Source organism: Rhamphochromis sp. 'chilingali' (assembly GCF_963969265.1).
Source record: "Rhamphochromis sp. 'chilingali' genome assembly, chromosome: 10".
NCBI lineage: Eukaryota > Metazoa > Chordata > Actinopteri > Cichliformes > Cichlidae > Rhamphochromis > Rhamphochromis sp. 'chilingali'.
In genome coordinates this window covers 20,119,864-20,139,283 of record NC_137937.1, presented here as the reverse complement: position 1 = coordinate 20,139,283, position 19,420 = coordinate 20,119,864, and the positions used below count along the sequence as shown (strand labels likewise).

General features: G+C 39.6%; 1 protein-coding gene across 2 annotated transcripts; it reads left to right on the top strand.

The window, feature by feature from the left end:
- The first annotated feature begins 996 nt into the window (after window positions 1-996).
- Window positions 997-19,319, top strand: pes (pescadillo). Of its 2 annotated transcripts, XM_080893071.1 has the most exons (15): window positions 997-1,155; window positions 1,332-1,411; window positions 2,907-3,060; window positions 3,239-3,348; window positions 3,621-3,792; window positions 3,883-3,972; window positions 4,302-4,418; window positions 4,512-4,589; window positions 9,365-9,454; window positions 15,603-15,733; window positions 15,825-15,950; window positions 16,265-16,449; window positions 17,404-17,570; window positions 17,661-17,828; window positions 18,069-19,319. In XM_080893071.1, exons 1-15 carry the CDS (start codon window positions 1,132-1,134, stop codon window positions 18,141-18,143), a joined length of 1,767 nt encoding a protein of 588 aa, XP_080749197.1. In that variant the 5' UTR covers window positions 997-1,131; the 3' UTR covers window positions 18,144-19,319. The 2 variants fall into 2 exon arrangements, with proteins under 2 accessions (XP_080749197.1, XP_080749198.1); XM_080893072.1 differs by lacking the exon at window positions 9,365-9,454.
- Window positions 19,320-19,420: the final 101 nt, after the last annotated feature.

Here is a 19,420-nt window from a genome sequence, read left to right as displayed (position 1 = left end):
AGCAAACACTGAAATACGTTTTTTGCACGCAGCAATGCATTTTGTTCACTCAAATTTAGCTTTTCTTCCCTCAAAATAAATTTCTTCTCAAAATGCAACACTTGCACCTGCAATTTTTTTTTTACGTGTGCTCAGAATAGTGGCACAAAAATAACGCCATAATTTTGAGCTTTTAAAGATGAAACAAGAACTGGGTGCACAAGTTTGAATTTATTTTGGATTTTCTCTAATCCACACAGGTTCAAAATGATACATACAGGCTTAAACATATACGTACACTCGGTTAAATCTTTTAATAAATGACGCTGACAGTTCTATGATGACCTATGAACTTATTTTTAGTGATAATGATTGGCTACAAGTGGTAGTTTCTCTTTCCAGCATAAAAAGGATTTTTTTTAAAAAGCACTTATTCTATTGACCAATTCTCAGAGTAATGGAAAAGTCCAATACTGACCCTTATAAGTCAGGTCTGTGCTGGGAAACAAACCAAGATAACTGAACTCTATCAAGTGTGAGGCTGAGGTGTAACTTGCTAAGTGACATTGAACTAATTATAAGTGGGGCTGTATGTATTTATTTAAACCAGTATGTACAATTTTGTATAATCTACTGTTTGGATTAGAGAAAATACAAAAGAAAATCAAACTTCTGTACCCAGCTCTTGGTTTTTAAAGTCATTAACGATGTGTGCTGTACAACCATTCCACTCAGGAAAAAGAACAGTTCAAAGAAATCATTAAAAGCACACCATTGATGAGTGTATGTAAACCTTTACTCCTGGCACGACATTTTATTTTTTAGATGACTGCGGATTTAATAAAGAAGGTGCTTTTCATCATGTTGGCTATATGCTGTTTGTTGTGGACAACAAAATCCCAAAGATGAGTATAAGTTTTATATGTACGAATGTTTCACGTGCAAACACTGCTTCGGCTTTCCTTTGTAAACAGGCAAATAAACGGCCCACCCCTGGGTCCTACTGCTTGGGCCTCTCTTTCGCGCATGTCAAGCCACACGTGCATCTCCTGCGTGTTGTGTCGGTCGTTGTTGTGTACCCTTGCGAATTGTGTAATTTGTACACAACTACATTTGGATAAAACTCCGTGGAGGGTTAGAAACTGTCTCTAAATGGGAGGTCTTCAAAAGAAAAAGGTTGGTGTGGGTGTTCGCGTAATGTCGGGCGTCTTATTACCAAAAATCTGACTATCCCGTTAGCTAACAGCTAGCTGAAGTTTGTTTTTCTCAAACAGTAGATTCTTCTGGACGCGGATGAGCTTATGTGCCTTGTTAACACAAGTTGAATATGAGCATCTTCCTATGTTTTTCAGTTTGAGAGGGGCTCTGCCACCAACTACATCACAAGAAACAGAGCTCGAAAGAAGTTGCAGCTCAGCCTCCCAGATTTCAGGTAACGTTGCAGTTAGCAATTGTACACGTGTGTGTGTGTGTGTTTGTTTTAAATCACGATTTAGTCATACCCCGCCGGCACTGTATTAGTTTCTCGTTATTGTATAGTAACGCTAACGCTTTCTGGGTGAGAAAAGGTGCGAGGGCCCATTTATGACGCAAAGTCTTTAAAACTCAGTGAGTGAGTTTATTTTATTTTATTTTATTTTTTTTTGGGGGGGGGGGGGGGTGCTGTGAAACTCATGCGTTTGTATTGAACAAGGTAGACAATTGTGCAGGGTCAAACAAAAGTGCATTTCTTCTCGGCTCCTGGCTTTTGAGGTCACAACAGTAGTCCAGTCACTAGCATCCTCCTTTCACATCAACGCTCTGCATGTCCTTCACTACATCCATGAATCTTCTCTGTGGTCTTCCTCTTTTCCACCTGCCAGGCAGCTCCTTCATCAACATCCTTTGTCCAGTAATTATCCACTGTTCCTCCTCTACACGTCCAAACCATCCCGGCCTTGTTTCTATTTCTAACTTTGTCTCTTCTCAATCTTAGCTGTCCTTTTGATGTACTCAATTCTTACATTCCTACTGTAAATTTGAGAGTCTCAGCATCTACAGCTCTACCAGCTTGGCCTCCCATCCAAATTATACTTCACAGCACGTCTCACTACCATCTTGCAATACTTAGCTGTCATTCTTGCTGCTATCCTTCTGCCACAAATCACCCCTGACTCTCATTTCCATCTTTTCCACCCTCCCTGAACTCTCTTCTTCACTTCTCTTGTGCACTGTTGCTTTGGATGGTTGACCCCAGCATTAAAACTCATCCTCTTTCACTGCGTCTGCTCCTAGTTAGTGAAATGCAAAGAGTATTAATGCAGCCTCGAAAGTGAAGCAAAATTTAATTAGCACATCAGTAAAAACATTACCATCAACAAGAAAGAATGTATTGACGCCAAAGTTAGTGAGACAAAGTTATGTTAGTAGTTAGTAATGAATCTGCACCTAGTTATATTCTCTATGATCAACACTATATCCATAAATCACATCTGACATATAATGTGCATAAATTAATTTAACAAGTAATTCTGAGGTGTCTTACATCTTCAGTGAATGTGATCAGAATATTTAGCAGTGGTTGGTAATTTCAAAATAAATCCATGGTTCTGAAAGTGTTACTCTCCATGCTTTTTTTGGGTGTTTTGTTTTTTGTAAAACCAGCAATTCAAATGTAACAATATTTAAATTTTCAAAAATGGACCAATCAACTATTATTTTTTTTCCCCCTAATAAGATTTTTTATATATATATATATATATATATATATATATATATATATATATATATATATATATATATAAAAAATACATTTTTTTTTTTTTTTTTTTTTTAAATACCATCATAGCAACTTACTTTTCTCCAAGTTTGTTCCAAATCTCGATTTCCAGCCTTTCTCAGAAAGGTGCCTTGTTGCAGACAAATAATTTCTCTTCTCTGATTTTCAGGCGACTTTGCATTCTCAAAGGCATATACCCTCATGAGCCAAAACACAAGAAGAAGGTGAACAAGGGATCTACAGCCCCAAGGACCTTCTACCTGCTCAAAGACATCCGCTTTCTGCTCCATGAGCCAATTGTTGGAAAGTTCAGAGAGTACAAGGTATATTACATAAGAAACCAGTACCTTAGTGTTCTTTACCTCTATAAAAAGGATATTTAAATCACTTTGCTTGAATCAGTTTTTCCTCATCATGTCTTTGGTTTATCGTTTGATTTCAATTTGGTTGACAATCTTTTTGGTACCTGTGTTATTTTCAACATTTATTTTTGTCTTGTAGATATTTGTGCGTAAGCTTAAGAAGGCTTATGGAAAAACAGAGTGGTCTGCAGTGGAAAGACTGAGAGAGAACAAGCCGACCTATAAATTGGATCACATCATCAAAGAAAGGTGGGGTGGTTATTCTTCACACTGAACATAAGAGGGCATAGTTGATCTCTTTTTCTTTTTTTTCTCTGCCACTATATGAATTAAATTGAAATTGTAGGGTAACAGTAGAACAGAGTCTTTAGGAGTCTGTCAGTATCTATTTTTTTTTTTTTTTTTTTTTTTACAGCTTTTAACATGCAAGTTATCTTTGTTTTTTATTTTTATTTCAAAGGTAAGATGTTTTTGTCAAAACAAAACCTCATAAATATTGCTTGTGCTTCTTTGTTTGGCAGGTATCCAACCTTCATTGATGCCCTCCGTGATATCGACGATGCCCTCTGCATGTGCTTCCTCTTCTCCACTTTTGCTCGAACAGGAAAATGTCATGTGCAGACAATCCAGCTGTGCAGACGCCTCACTGTGGAGTGGATGAACTATGTGATCGCATCACGTTCTCTCCGAAAGGTGCAAGTTCACCAGCCTGTTATTGATCTGACTCTGTGAGAGTTGGTTGACCTGTGTTCTGTAATGTGCTAAACGTTTCTGTTTTGATAGGTTTTCCTCTCCATCAAGGGAATATATTATCAGGCTGAGGTGATGGGACAGCTCATTACATGGGTGGTGCCATATCAGTTCTCCCATGATGTAAGTGCAGTTTGGCAAATTGCAGTCAACAGGGACAGTGCTAATAATAAATAGTCACTTTATTACTGTTGGGTTATAATGTAGGTTGCCAGGCCAACATTGTAAATAAAAAATTGTCCTTAATGTCTTGCCTGCTCATTAAGAATCAGAAAATGTGTGGCACTTATGAACAAGAAAACTGACTTTGCTGATGGCTTTAACTTGTGAGCAGCCTGTCTGTTTTAAAATTAGAATATACTAAAAATTATGTTGGAAGTGACTCTGATTGAACTCACACTTATAAATATATCACTGAAATATGGTCAAACTAATATTTGTTTCTCTTTCAGCACCCCGTTGATGTTGATTACAGAGTAATGGCAACATTCACAGAGTTGTACACCACTCTGCTGGGCTTTGTCAGTTTCAGGCTCTACAGTTCCCTCAACTTGGTCTACCCACCAAAGGTATCGTGGACTGTAATATAAAAAAGGATTTATGATAAATTGATCATATGTAACCAGACCTGCCCTCAGTTAATATTGCCTCTCATTTTGCAGCTGGACAGTAATGGAGAGTCAGAGCCTAAGGAAGAGAGTGAGGATGACTATGCCATGAATTCAGAAAGTTACTTAGAGGTGAGTCACTTTGTTTTAAACAGTGTAAAAGACCTCTGATGTCTTTTGTTTGTGGTGCTCATTACATTGAAAGGAGGCTTGTTGGTTATCCAGAGTGACAGAATAAATTCACTTAAACCATCCAGCATAAAGCAGCGTTGGAGTTTTGTTAAAACTATATCACCACTTCAGTGGCAGAGAGAACTCGGTCACACAACTTCTCCAGGAAGGATAGCAAAAGCGTTGTTGATGCTTTTTGGGGAAAAAACATGTCCCAGGTGACCTCTAAAACAAGCTTTTAAAGCACAGGGTACGTTGTTTTCCTGGCTTCAGCAATCTGTAAAGACAATGCATTCTGTTATTCAAGCAGGAGTCGTCTTTATTTTCCCTCAGCTTTACTGAGACATAAAACTGGGATATGTGCTAATGTGCATTTATAAAGTTTAGACTTGTGCTCTGCTGAATATGATCCATATTCCTTACTAGGTTATATCCAGTGGGGTTGTCATTGGGAGCTCAGGGGGAGCTCTTTATTGAATAGTTAGCTGTACTACACAGTGCTTCAGAGGTTCAATAACCCCCTACATGCACTCACCCGCTCAGTCAGCCAATGCATTTACACTGTAGCATTAACAGGAACAGTTAAGAGTCACGCAACAATAACAGATGTAAATAACACAAGTTTCCTCGCTTAAACGGCAACACATGTTCCCAAGGCATGATTGGAGATAACTAGTCACTCCCAACACGCCATGATACCATGTTCTGATTGAGGGATTGAATTAAAACGTACAACTCTGCTATCACTTCTGACATAAACGAAGACAAAACTAAACAGCAGTGGCTTTGTAGGGTTGCTGAAGTTGGGCTAGCTGTAGGACTGGGCGCTATATTGAGGTTTTTTTTTTGTTTGTTTTTAAATATCGATATATTTTTATACGAGATAAGATGTGACAATATCCTTTATATCGATATAGTCTATGTTACGTTATAATTATACTTGTGGAGCCGCAGGTTTGCCTCTCTTGCGTCCACTTTTGTCTCTACGCAACGTTACTCGGCCTCGCTTCTCTCCTTCACTGAACACAACTCCCCCTCCCCCATCGCTTCACCTGCAGGCAACAACAAGATGGACACGGCAAATCTCCGTTAACGAGTTACCGTGCATCGCCCCGCACATGGGGCTGGACGGCGTCAACGTGTTAGCGAGCTAACCGTGCTAACGAGCTAATCATGCTAACGCCTAAAATCCTTTCATTTTCTCAAAAGTTGACAGCACGCCTTGTGTATGAATTCTGTGCTTGATGACCACAAACCAATTTTATGTGGTACACAGCGCTCAGCAATCTGTCAAAAAATGTTTTAATATGACTTTGCTAAGCTACGGAGCTGCACCGCTTGATGGATTGTCGGAGCATTACGGCTACCGTAGTCTGGAGCCTCGCGGAGTAATGCGTACTGTGCTTCAACGTAGTATAGACCCTGTGCACGAGAAAATGCTAACTTCCTGTTTTGAGACCGGATGTAGGGTTGTAAATTTCCGGTAGCTTTACTTTGCGGTCAATCGCTACTGCGAAGATATACTCCAAAATCATGTCCAAAACTCGAAAACTGAAAGATCGCGTTAAGTTACAAAGAGCAGAAGGTGGGAACACTCACCACTGTTGTGTCATTAAAAAAAAATCTAATGATCAATTTTGACGTTTAAAGAGTTTAGATGATCAGTTGTTTACATCACTCAACACAAGCAGAACTGCATTACTGCAGCAGAAGACACATCGTCCACATTCAGAAACACATCTCTGTACAGTGACTGGTCTTATGATTTAAACAGGCAAATGTTCAGAATTCAAACTACAGGTGAAGAATAGTCAAACCAGATGTTTCCCCCGTTATGTCGATATCAGCTAGTCAAGTGTAGTCGCTATAACGCGGTTCACCTTTCACCTCGCTGTTTCACAGATTTTTTTTTTTTTTTTTTAGTGCAAGTTTGCATGCTTATTTTTTTTTTACGTCACATTGTGTCCTGCGTCCTGATCGCTGCAGACGATCTCCTCCGTGACGTCTCTCCTGTACAGTACAGAATCGCTGCATCGATCCCTAGCAGTGTGACTCTGAAGTGCAGTGCTGTATGTCCACGATGTCCATGAAAGGTTTTGCACTGTCAAAAAATAAAATTGGCTACTTTTTTTCACCTATCGCTGGTTATTTTTAGAACATAACACCCGCGATAAACGAGGGACAGCTGAGAAATATAACATTTGAATCGCTTTGCTCTGAGGCGCGGGGGTAAAAAATATCGACAAGTCGATGAACATCATTTACAGATATATTGGGTAAATGCTCAAGACATCTATAGAAATGTAAATCGCCGCTTGATTCATTCATTTGCTTAACTTGTTTTGGACCGTAAACAAGGCGCGAATAGGACACCGGAAATCAAGCTCCCAACAGGAGTTTCCGCACCAGAAGTAGCATATGTTAACGTGCACATAGTCTATTACCGTATTGTGTGTATAAGGACCATAAATGGCACGAAGCGGATTTCAAACTCCAGGCTGTCAGTCACGCAGTAGAACTTCGGAACAGAGCAGCTGCGAAATGTGTCTCTTTGTTATTATGCTCAGCATCTTTTAGTTTACATTTTGACTGCACAATTGTGAGCTTTTTGTTGTGCACAACAACAACATTGTTTTCTTTTATTTATCAAGCATTATTATTTAATAATGTATTTATTTATTTTTGAGTAATTTTTTTAAATGTACATATATGCTGTATGTTACCAAAAGTGCCTGTGTGACATCTGGGACACAGCTTTGACTAAGAACTCTCTTTTCTTACTTTATGACTTTAAAAAAAAATTATTGAGATATATATCGTATATCGCCATCCAGCTAAAAAATATCGAGATGAATTTGGGGCCATATTGCCCAGTCCTACCTAGCTGGTATATAATGATATACTATGTGGTGGCCAGCTACACAGCTATGGTTAGCATAATATAAACACAGTGAAGCTGGAGGATGAATGCTAACATTTTCCCACTCGCTACAAGCTAACGTGAGGGTTCCTGATGGTTAGGGACAAATGTAACCGCACGGCAGGATGTTGTAAACCAGGGGTCCCCAATCCCAGTCCGTGAGGGCCGGTGTCCCTGCAGGTTTTAGATCTCACCCTGGGTCAACACACCTGAATCACATGATTAGTTCTTTACCAGGCTTCTGGAGAACTTCAAGACATGTTGAGAAGGTAATTTATCCATTTAAATCAGCTGTGTTGGATCAAGGACGCATGTCCTTCAGGGACACCGGTCCTCGTTGACTGGGATTGGGGACCCCTGCTGTAAACGGACCAAACTTCAGTCAGGAGAACAACTGCGATAATCCATCCACAATGCGAGGTTAGTCATTAATATATTGCTGCATGGGCTGGGGTGTAGTTACATCATAAGGTTATAAAAACTGGGCTTTAAAATGACTAGTGGTAATAAAAACCGAGACAGGCGGACAGTGATCACTGACTTTTTTTAGGGGCTTGTTCAAATGAAATAGAATAAAATACAAAGCAGTAAAACATGTTAAAAACCCAACAGCCTTAATAAACGCAGAGTACCCAGAAGCAGGGTTCATGCAGCATCACTTAAAGATTGGATATCCTACCTGCTGTGGATGTTTTAATGCAGTATAGTTGTTGTTGTTGTTGTTGTTATTATTATCACTTGTCACATTCTGTTTCTGACAGTTAAAATAAATAACATTCATATAAGAAATAAAATTGTTTCGTGTAAACTGTATATGGTGTTCAGTAGGCCTATACTATTGTACTTTAATGTCGGTCATAGGGGTGGTACTTCAAGAGCCATATATTTTATGAGGTGGTACTCGATGTGAAAAGTTTGAGAAACACTGCGTTACGCCTGGGTTGGACCTCCTTTTTGCTTCAGAGTTGCCTGAATTTTTTATGCCATAGATTCAACAAGTTGGGGGAAACATTCCTCAGAGATTTTAGTGCATTTGTCTGCTGCTCAGCCCTGGTGCAAATCTCCCTATCCACCACATCCCAGCGGAGCTCTATTGGATTGAGATCTGCTGACTTCTATAAGCTATTTAAGTGCATTGAACTCATGGTCATGCTCAGGTTGAAAACAGTTTTAGATGATCTGAGCTTTGTTTCATGGTGTGTTATCCTGGTGGAAGCAAACATCAGAAGATTGTTACACTGGTCATAAAGGGATGAGCATGGTCAGCAGCAATACTCGGGTAGGTTGTGGGGTTTAAATGATGACCAGTTAAGGGGCCCACATTATTATTTCGCCACTGAGCTATTGATACAAAGAAGCATGGAGCCATGCTTTCATGTTGTTTACACGAAATTGATGTGATGCTCTTCTGCCATGGTTGTAATAAGTGGTTATTCAAGTTTCTGTTGCCTTGACATCACCAGCCTGGCCAGAAAGAAAGGTTGCTGCCATGTGATTGGCAGATTAGGTATTTGCATAAATAAACTGTTATGGTGTCTGTAATAAAGCAACTTGTAAGTGTATTAATTTAACTTACACATACAGTACACTTAACATGAGGTCTTGCCCTATATCATTTCAGACACTTTAATTAGAGCTCAACATGTAGTCTACCTAAAAGCATTCAGTATGCTAATAGAGAAATTGTGTAAACTCATGTTTTTAAAAGCCTCATGCTTAAATTAAACTGTTGACTAAACTAACTAAATCTATTAAGTACGCACACATTGAGGTGTAAATGCTAACACTTGTGCTTACCTTGTTTTTGATTTTGTAGAAACTGTCAGCTCTGAGTGCCAGTCTGGCACGCGTGGTTTCTTCTGCAGATGAGGAGGAGGCTCAACTGGACCAGTTTCCCAGTGAAGGGGTAAGAAAGCTAACTTGCAAAACACGACACATCACATGTATCTTACGATTTACTCAGGCAAGGCATAACTATTTGTTATTGAGAAATATAATCAAAACACACAGATCACCACTTCATGCATAATGCCTCTTATAAATCTATGGACGTGTGTGCGATACTGTGGTGTCATGGTAAATTGCTCGGGTAAAGTTTGTAGCATGCGTGCTCGTTGGTTTTGTCTGCTTCCACTTGTCTTTGCACTAGGATGATGTCGGCATAAATGTGCAGTCATATTCGTTGTGTCCCCACTAGTGCTGTCAGCGTTAATCTCGTTGAAATGACATTAACGCCATAACGCGGCAAATCTCCGTTAACGACTTACCGTGGGGCTGGACGGCGTTAACACGTTAACAAGCTAACTGCGCTAACGCAGTAGTTCCCACCAATGTAATTGAGCATGTACATGCCTATGTTTACAGGTACTTATAGATATGTTACTTACACAGGGATAGTAGTAGTAGAATAGTTAAATTTATTACTTGCATATTTCCACAACCCTCTATCCATAACACATACTGTGTATAAGTGTACATAGAACCTCAGCTACTGTTGTATATACAGTGGGGCAAAAAAGTATTTAGTCAGCCACCGATTGTGCAAGTTCCCCCACTTAAAATGATGACAGAGGTCAGTAATTTGTACCAGAGGCACACTTCAACTGTGAGAGACAGAATGTGAAAAAAAAATCCATGAATTCACATGGTAGGATTTGTAAAGAATTTATAAGTAAATCAGGGTGGAAAATAAGTATTTGGTCACCTCAAACAAGGAAAATCTCTGGCTCTCACAGACCTGTAACGTCTTCTGTAAGAAGCTTTTCTGTCCCCCACTCGTATGAATGGCACCTGTTTGAACTCATCATCTGTATAAAAGACACCTGTCCACAGCCTCAAACAGTCAGACTCCAAACTCCGCCATGGCCAAGACCAAAGAGCTTTCGAAGGACACCAGGAAAAGTATTGTAGACCTGCACCAGACTGGGAAGAGTGAATCTACAATAGGCAAGCAGCTTGGTGTGAAAAAAATCAACGGTGGGAGCAATCATCAGAAAATGGAAGACATACAAGACCACTGATAATCTCCCTCGATCTGGGGCTCCACGCAAGATCTCATCCCGTGGGGTCAAAATGATCATGAGAACGGTGAGCAAAGATCCCAGAACCACACGGGGGGACCTGGTGAATGACCTGCAGAGAGCTGGGACCAAAGTAACAAAGGTCACCATCAGTAACACACTACAACGGCAGGGAATCAAACCCCGCAGTGCCAGACGTGTTCCGCTGCTGAAGCCAGTGCATGTCCAGGCCCGTCTGAAGTTTGCCAGAGAGCACATGGATGATACAGCAGAGGATTGGGAGAATGTCATGTGGTCAGATGAAACCAAAGTAGAACTTTTTGGTATAAACTCAACTCGTCGTGTTTGGAGGAAGAAGAATACTGAGTTGCATCCCAAGAACACCATACCTACTGTGAAGCATGGGGGTGGAAACATCATGCTATGGGGCTGTTTTTCTGCCAAGGGGACAGGACGACTGATCCGTGTTAAGGACAGAATGAATGGGGCCATGTATCGTGAGATTTTGAGCCAAAACCTCCTTCCATCAGTGAGAACTTTGAAGATGAAACGAGGCTGGGTCTTCCAACATGACAATGATCCAAAACACACCGCCCGGGCAACAAAGGAGTGGCTCCGTAAGAAGCATTTGAAAGTCCGGGAGTGGCCTAGCCAGTCTCCAGACCTCAACCCCATAGAAAATCTGTGGCGGGAGTTGAAAGTCCGTGTTGCTCGGCGACAGCCCCAAAACATCACTGCTCTCGAGAAGATCTGCATGGAGGAATGGGCCAAAATACCAGCTACTGTGTGTGCAAACCTGGTAAAGACCTATAGTAAACGTTTGACCTCTGTTATTGCCAACAAAGGTTATGTTACAAAGTATTGAGTTGTATTTTTGTTATTGACCAAATACTTATTTTCCACCCTGATTTACGAATAAATTCTTTACAAATCCTACCATGTGGATTCATGGATTTTCTTTTCACATTCTGTCTCTCACAGTTGAAGTGTACCTGTGGTGCAAATTACTGACCTCTGTCATCATTTTAGGTGGGGGAACTTGCACAATCGGTGGCTGACTAAATACTTTTTTGCCCCACTGTAGTGTATCATCTTATTAATTTAGTATTTCTTGGCTTTATATTCTTGTATTCTTCTATTATCTGTAAATGAGCTGTAATAACACACAAATCCCCCCCCCCCCCCCCCCCGTCCGATCATTAAAGTCTTATCTTAGAAAATACTTTCATTCTTTCTTTTTGCTCTAATTGGTCTCTAAGGTTAAACATTAATGGTTACATCATTTGATCTTTTGAAGCTGTGATACAAGGGATTTACAGCTTTGTTTGGTTGCTACTGACGATATGTTTCTCATCCTGGGAAGCTTGTTGTCACTGACTGATTTGAAGTTAACAATTGTTTTTGTCAATTCATTCTGCTTTTTTATAATTATAGGTAGGAGTAGTAGGTAGTTCAAACTCTGCTTTAATTTATTTATTTAAATATTCTGTTTTGTGTGTGCGTGTTTTTGGGTTTTTTGCCAAAAAAGACAGTTCTGCTTTTTTGCTTCTTTTTTTGTTTGTTGGGTTTCTTAATTTTTATTAAAAAGTTTAAGTCTTAGTAATACGTTCTCAGTTTAATAAAACAGTATTTTCATCCACTGAAACAATCAGTTGTGTAACAATTTTTCAATTACAGAGGGGGAAAAACTTTTTTGCTCAAGCATGGGCACTTAATCGGGAGAATTTTATGAATAAAAAATTAGAATAACAGATTGTATTTTTATAAAGTTTTCAAGTCAACTCACCTGAATGATCTTTCAACATTACAGCTTTCAGACTAAAGTGCTTTATTAACCCTTTAAGACCTACCATAGAGCCAAGTTTGCCAGAGCTTATCTTGATATTTTTACATGCTGTAGAGCCATTTTTGGGATTGTTTCAAGTTGCTATATGTCAATACAACCGTTATAGCCCAAATTTATATAATATATATGCATTAAGTGCATAGTAACTACATAAATTGCAAAAACGTGCAATAAACTACAAAATGAAAATCATTTTGGGTTGTTTTTTAACATATATTTCTAGTTAGAGAAATTTAAGAAGTTTATCCCTCAAAACTAAATACACAAAAGTTGCACAAAATAGTTTTGAACCACAGGAAATTTATTTTGAGTGTCTTCATAGTTGTGTTTTTTGTTTTTTAGATACACCAATTTTTATATACTGCTGGAAAAACGAAAATAAATATAATGCAAATTTACCCCCCAAAAAACAGCATGTGCATCAAAATAAACTATTTCCAGCAGTGTAATTTTTGTTTGAAGCATCCCAGAAACGATACGGAAAAGTCAAACATGACTTTTAAAAATAAGGCCCTGAAGGTAAAAAAAAAAAAACCCTACATTTTCCGTGAAAATGACGTCACTTCCGGGCAGGTAATGGCGGACATGCTGACGTCTATTCCAACGTAGGAAGTGTTATGAACAGCTGATCGGATCAGCAAAACGTGTTTCTGGAATATTATGTTGTTGTCGCTGCAAATGCTTTTTATTCAATTTATTTTCAAAGCTATATGTGGAAGGAAACCGTGTCATAGGACAAGCTGAATGCATAAGATGCAAGTACAACTCCTCCGGTTTCATATGCAAAAAAATGATTGTGCTAGCTTATGTGATTCCAGTTCTACAGGAATTTAAAAATGGCTGCGCAAAACGGAGCGTGCCCGCTCCGACCGGTCTTAAGGGGTTAAGGCATTAACAGATCAACTGTGGAAACTGTGGCTGATCTTATAGATATCTGGCTTCTTTTCAAACTTTTTACATGCCTGATGAGCACATATTTTTATTTAACTTTTTTGTTTGTCTATTTCTCGTGCAGTTAGGTTGAAAAATGTTAGTGCTTCTGAGACATTAGCTTTACTACAAAGCAGGGAACTTCAGGACTTAATTATTACTTAGACATGAGGTGTAACTTCCTGGTGTATTAATTTTACCTGAGCTTTGGAATCTTATCCGGGCGTTCCTGTGTGTTCTGAGAACGTAACAGATAAAATCTGCACATTATTAAAGCGGCCTACTAACCTGTCACTTTTCCTGGAAAGTTACACCCCCTGTTCCTTTGGAGCTTGGTGTTTTTTTTTTTGTTTTTTTTTTAGAGACAATCTAAACCCTCTGGTTTTTCCCCAATGAGTCTCAATCACAGACATATAATCTCAGAGGAAGGAACTGTAATCCCTTGAGTGGTTTTCTGCTGGCTGCATGAAATTTCAAAGATGTTTGTTGGTTCATTTATGATACTGTAGCTGTAGTCTATAGTTAGAAAGTTGGTGCACGAGCAGTGATGGTATTACTCTCTAGTCGGAGTCAGTGAGGCTGTGGTAATCCTTGAGGACACCCCTTTCAAGCCAATAACACGAATTTAACTTGGAACAGATGGTATTGCTGTTATGTGGTTAGTGTTCAGGCTGACCAGAATAAAGGAACCTGTACTTCCTATTGATGAAGTACAGGTTGCACTGTTGTTCACAAAGACCAGCTCCGTCTACAAGATGCTCTAGTTCCTTTGCTTCCAGAGTGGAGCATCACACTGGGGCTTGCCCGCTGGCTAGGTTAATATTTGAAGGTGTTTCAGGGTCCCATAGACTTTATTCCTGGGTTGTCAGGAGTAAGGTCACAATGCATCTACCCTTCAAGATATAGGTGTAGTATGCTCAAGGTCTATTGTGGGTGAAAAAGCCAATTCAATTCTCCTAACCTGGAATTAGTGAGCAAACTGGCTGCAAACTTCCATGGTTGCATTTCAGAGCTGGGGGGTCCACGGGGATGCAACAAACTGCATTCCTTTAAAATCAGCTTCTGCCATCCATGAGTCTACGTAGACCCAAGGGCAAGCTGTCGTAGCTTACTGCTTATCAGTGGCATCTGTTTGGTGATTTTAGGATAACACAGTGCATCTCACCACTAGGACTTTGTCTGTTAGTTGTGGACCATTGAACTCCATTTGTTACTGGCACATGGCAAGCCAGGTCATCCACTCCATATCCATGCAATTAGTGCTGCCACCCATATGAATAGGCAGTGGTGCTGTGTGCCACATCTTGAGGCAAGCAAAGCCATGTCTAGGCTCTGAAGGAGCTGGTTATGGAGATGTTAATGTTTTTGCTGTCTTAAGATAGCCAGTCAGCAGAGGCATAGCAGTAGCTTGGTAATACTGCAAGCAACAAACACTACAAGCTAAGCTGGTGGAAAAGATGCAAGAAAATCAGAATACTTCAATCCCTAAGGAAATTATGTGATGAAGCCTGCACTAATATTCGGTTACATTTTGTATTCTTTGAGTATTATACATATGATAGAGTAGCCAAGCCAACTTTATTTATAAGGTACTTTAAAGCTGGTTATCCAACATCTGAGTAGTCGTTTCTATTAGACTTCAAAGCATGCATAGTCAGTGTGATATAAATTGTCACAACACAAGTTTCTGCTTTTACCCTTGATTATTTAATTAAATGTCACATGTTTTTATTGGTTTTAAATTGCTTTTCATATGTTAAATTTCAGTCTCCAGACAGGTCTGGGATTGGTCATCAGATGCCACCAACCACTGTTTTATGTATAAGTGCATCAGCTCCAGCTGAGATAACAAAGAGTCTACTAATCACCATTGCTGACCAATTTAACACCGGTTCAGACAGTTTGTTGAACCTGACTGTGATTCTTTAGTTAAATCTGAGCAACTTAAATTCAGAGATAAGTAAATGTATTAATTGTCGAGTTGTGAGTTGTACTTTTTACATAGCTTTTTTACATTTGCCTTTTGGAATTCTTTTAAGGTTGTAATCCCAATAAATCTGGCTGCACAATTCCTCTGTCATGGATCAGACACCATAATACATCAACAAGTTGGAAGTTGTTTAAAAATAAATAAATAAAAATCATCTTTTAGTTGCTGGCTTGTTTTTAAAGCAATGACTTTAAACTTTTCTGATTTAATTGTAAATAGAAATTCCCTGAAGAATAATTAATGTTTTCCCTTTATTTCTTCGCTACAGGAGGACATGGAGAAGATGGAGGCTAGGGAAAAGGAACTGAAACAGCAAGAAGCTCAGAAGAAGCTTTTTGAGGGACTCAAGTTTTACCTCAACAGAGAAGTTCCCAGAGAGTCTCTGGCATTCGTCATCAGGTGAGCGAGAGATGCTACAGTGAAGCAAAGAAACGTCCACGGAAGCCTGAAGCTGACTTTTTCACTTTTGTGTATTTCTGTTGCCTTTCAGGTGTTTTGGAGGTCAGGTATCCTGGGACAAGTCTGTGTGCATTGGTAGCACATACGATGTGACAGATGAGACCATCACCCATCAAATTATTGACAGGCCCAGTGTTGGCAAACAGTATATCAACAGGTAGAGAAATGCTGTGCTTTTCATCATGTATGAGAAGGTTTTTTGTTTTGTTTTTTCCTTATAGAGGTATTTGATTTTGTCATAGAATTCGTAATCCTAGAGACAGGAAGTGTGTCATTCATGTACATTACCCACTTTTACAATGACTCCTTTCACTGGAATATTTCCCATCCCCCCCACCCCTTGGTCCTGCAGCAGAAAAAATCCTCACCAAAGAGCAAGATTGTATTCTCATTATTACATAGTAGACGCATGAAAATATGCACTTATTTGCCATCATAACAGATGATTTTCGAAACCTTTGCTTGTTTTAGATACTACATCCAACCCCAGTGGCTATACGACTGTGTCAATGCCAAAATTCTCTTGCCTGTGGAGGATTATTTCCTTGGGGTGACTCTACCCCCTCACCTGTCTCCGTTTGTGGAGGAGAAGGAAGGTGACTATGTGCCTCCAGAGAAACTGAAGATGATGGCCTTACAGCGAGGAGAAAAACCAGGTGTGGTTCAGTTATATCTCAGTGTGTATGCAGGTCACGCCCACAATTCGCTGACTTTTCCCCTCTGATCAGAGTCCTAGTTTTAAAAACAACAAACAAAAAATACTTTCAGATCTGAATGAACAACAGATGCATAGGAGGGAAAATTATAAGATAACCATAACCTCTAACCATGGTCTCGTGTCATTATTTTGTTACATCATAAAATTATGAGTATTGTACATAATCAAGTAGTTAAGCCAACTTTATTTATAAAGAACAACCACTTAGCAAAGGGTTGGACATAGGAAGAAAAACACACTTGAATAAAACCTTTTTTTAAAGAAGCCTGTTTAATGTGAAATGGCAGCAAATTCCACTATTTGGGAGCCACTACACCAAGTCCTGTCCCCTGTGAGCCTGCACTGTGTCCTCGGCATATACAAGGAGTTGGTCAGCTGATCTGAGCGACTAGGAAAGGGGAGTGCAAGTGCAGCAACTCAGAGAGGTGGTTTGGAGCGAGGCCATGTAACAACCTGAAAACAGATAAAAGAATTTTTAAAATGTCATGTGGAGAGTTAAATAGACATTCACGGCCTCTCTTAATCTGAATGAATGTAATTGATATTTGTGATTGATTTAAAAAGTTTAATAATTTGCTTCCTTTTTTGGGTTGTTTTGGAGACTTTAACACAGAACTGTTCTGATGGTCTGCTTATGTGAATAATTACTGCCAGCATTTCTTAATTGGATGATTAAATTTTTCTTGGTGGCTGGATCGAAATGTTGTGATTTACTAAAAGAACTGTAAGCGAGACAGCTTGTGGAGGTTATAGTTTATCTGATCAGAGTCCTAAAAAGCCACTTTGGCATCACACAGTAATGAAAATAAAAGATGAATATTTAATATAGGCACACAGGATTGAAATGTCAGCAGCACTAATTTTAAATAATTCCTTTTTCTTCCTTTTATAGGCAATGAACAAGAGGAGGATGAGGAAGAAGAGGAGGAGGAGGAGGGAGAACAGGAAGAGGAAGAAGAACAAGAAGAGGATGACAATGGTGATGAAGAGGATGATGAAGAGGAAGTAGCAGAAGAGAAAAACCTTAAGAAAATGGAAGAACAAAGATCCCAGGGCAAGGTGATATGTCAGATCCTGATTTCTTTGTCATTGTGATTTTATTTTTTAGATCTTTTGGAATCTTTATTGACTCGTCTCGTTCCCTTTTAGTCTCTACATGTCAAAGTGACACCTGGAAAGCTGAAGGTAGAAAATAAGGCACGCTTGGAGCAGGAGGAGAAAGCAGAGGAGAAGCGTCTGGCCATTATGATGATGAAGAAAAAGGAAAAGTACCTCTATGACAAAATCATGTTTGGAAAGAAAAGAAAAGTCCGTGAGGTGCGTACATTGCCGCTTCGCTAAGAATATTTGTTCAACCTAAAAGCTTTAACTTTGAATATTTTAGTGTTGATACTGAGCATTTTATCTCAGGCCACAGTGTTTACCAGTATTATGTAGCCGCTGCAGAGAGAACGGCGCAGCCCAGCGTTGACCCCCGCTGAGTTCACTGAGCTTAAAAATGGTTGCGTAACTGGTGTTGAGTATCTTCCATTAACTGGGCTCCTTCTCTTTTTACAGGCTAACAAGCTTGCTGCCAAGAGGAAGGCTCACGATGATTCAGAAAAAGCAAAAAAGAAAAAGGCCCGAAAATAACTGGTGCCTTCTTCAGACTGACTTTCTTTTTAACTTTGAGACTCAGTGCATTGCAGGTTTACATACCATAAAACCTGAAAGTGCAGTAGAGCTCTGCGTGCTACATGCACTCTAATGACCTCTGCAGAACTTCAAACAGCGCAGGTTGTCACAAATGCTAGTTGTGTGATTATTATTGTAAAAGTAACTGTTTGATCTGTGCTCCACTTTTCTGTATTGTACAATACAACTTCCTGTTTATTTTAAAATCTGTAACTGAAACATTTTACAGTTAAACGGACTGAATTAAACCTGTTACTTGTGATATTGCATCTCTAAGAAGAAATGATTCTCTTAGTCTTGGCGCCATATTGAAAAATGATTATTTATCCTTGAGGCTGTAGCTTTAGGGCAGCTGTTTCTTTTTAAAGCTGTGCATGGATCAGACAAGATGGCAAAAGGTCAGAATATAATCTGTAACGCACGGCTTAAGATTTCACATCTGCAGAGGCTCAGGTCATGCTGCTGCTGTCGGTTGAACCTCTTTGCTGATTGGTTAACACTTAAGTAGTGGGTGGTAATGACGAAGAACCACAAGACCAAAGCACCATCTCAGAGGGCAAAGGCTACACCCATCATACCCCTCCGCTCCTTGGTTTCCTCACACAGTTTGACACTCGCTGCAGCCTCTCATCCCTTGCCTAGGACCCAAATCTACATTCCTCACAAGCCCACCCAGTTCAAGTCTCAGCCTAGCACTCTGTTTGCCTACAGGCAGAACCACTCCCCGCTGAACAAAAACGGTGTTGTGCCTGAGCTTGATGAATGTGGGTTGACCAGCACAGCTCAAGTCTGCCTTCCAAGAACCGAGAAATCAGTTTAGAGGAAGATGGAGTTCATGTGTAGTGTGGTTTTGTTTTTTGTTTAGTTTTTTTTGGGCGGTATCTTGACAGCGTATTGCAGTATCTGTACACAAAGCCAGATAGACTTGTCGCTCCAGTAATGTTCACTTTCTGCTGAAATGGTTGCCTAGGATGGCAGTGTGGTATAACTTGTATGTAGAGTTAAAATATCGATAGCCTTTAGTTAATGAATTGCAGATAAAGATAAGGGAGATTTAAAAGATCAATCCTTTGTAAATACAAGCTGGAAAAACTTATGTGCAGGTTTGTTGTGAAATAAATATCAAATATCTGATCTGTGGTGTAAAATTTAACAACACATACTCGGCAGCCTTGATCAACTAGTACACTCGGTCTTTGTGCTCTGGATTTCTACATTTGTTTCTCTTATGCTGT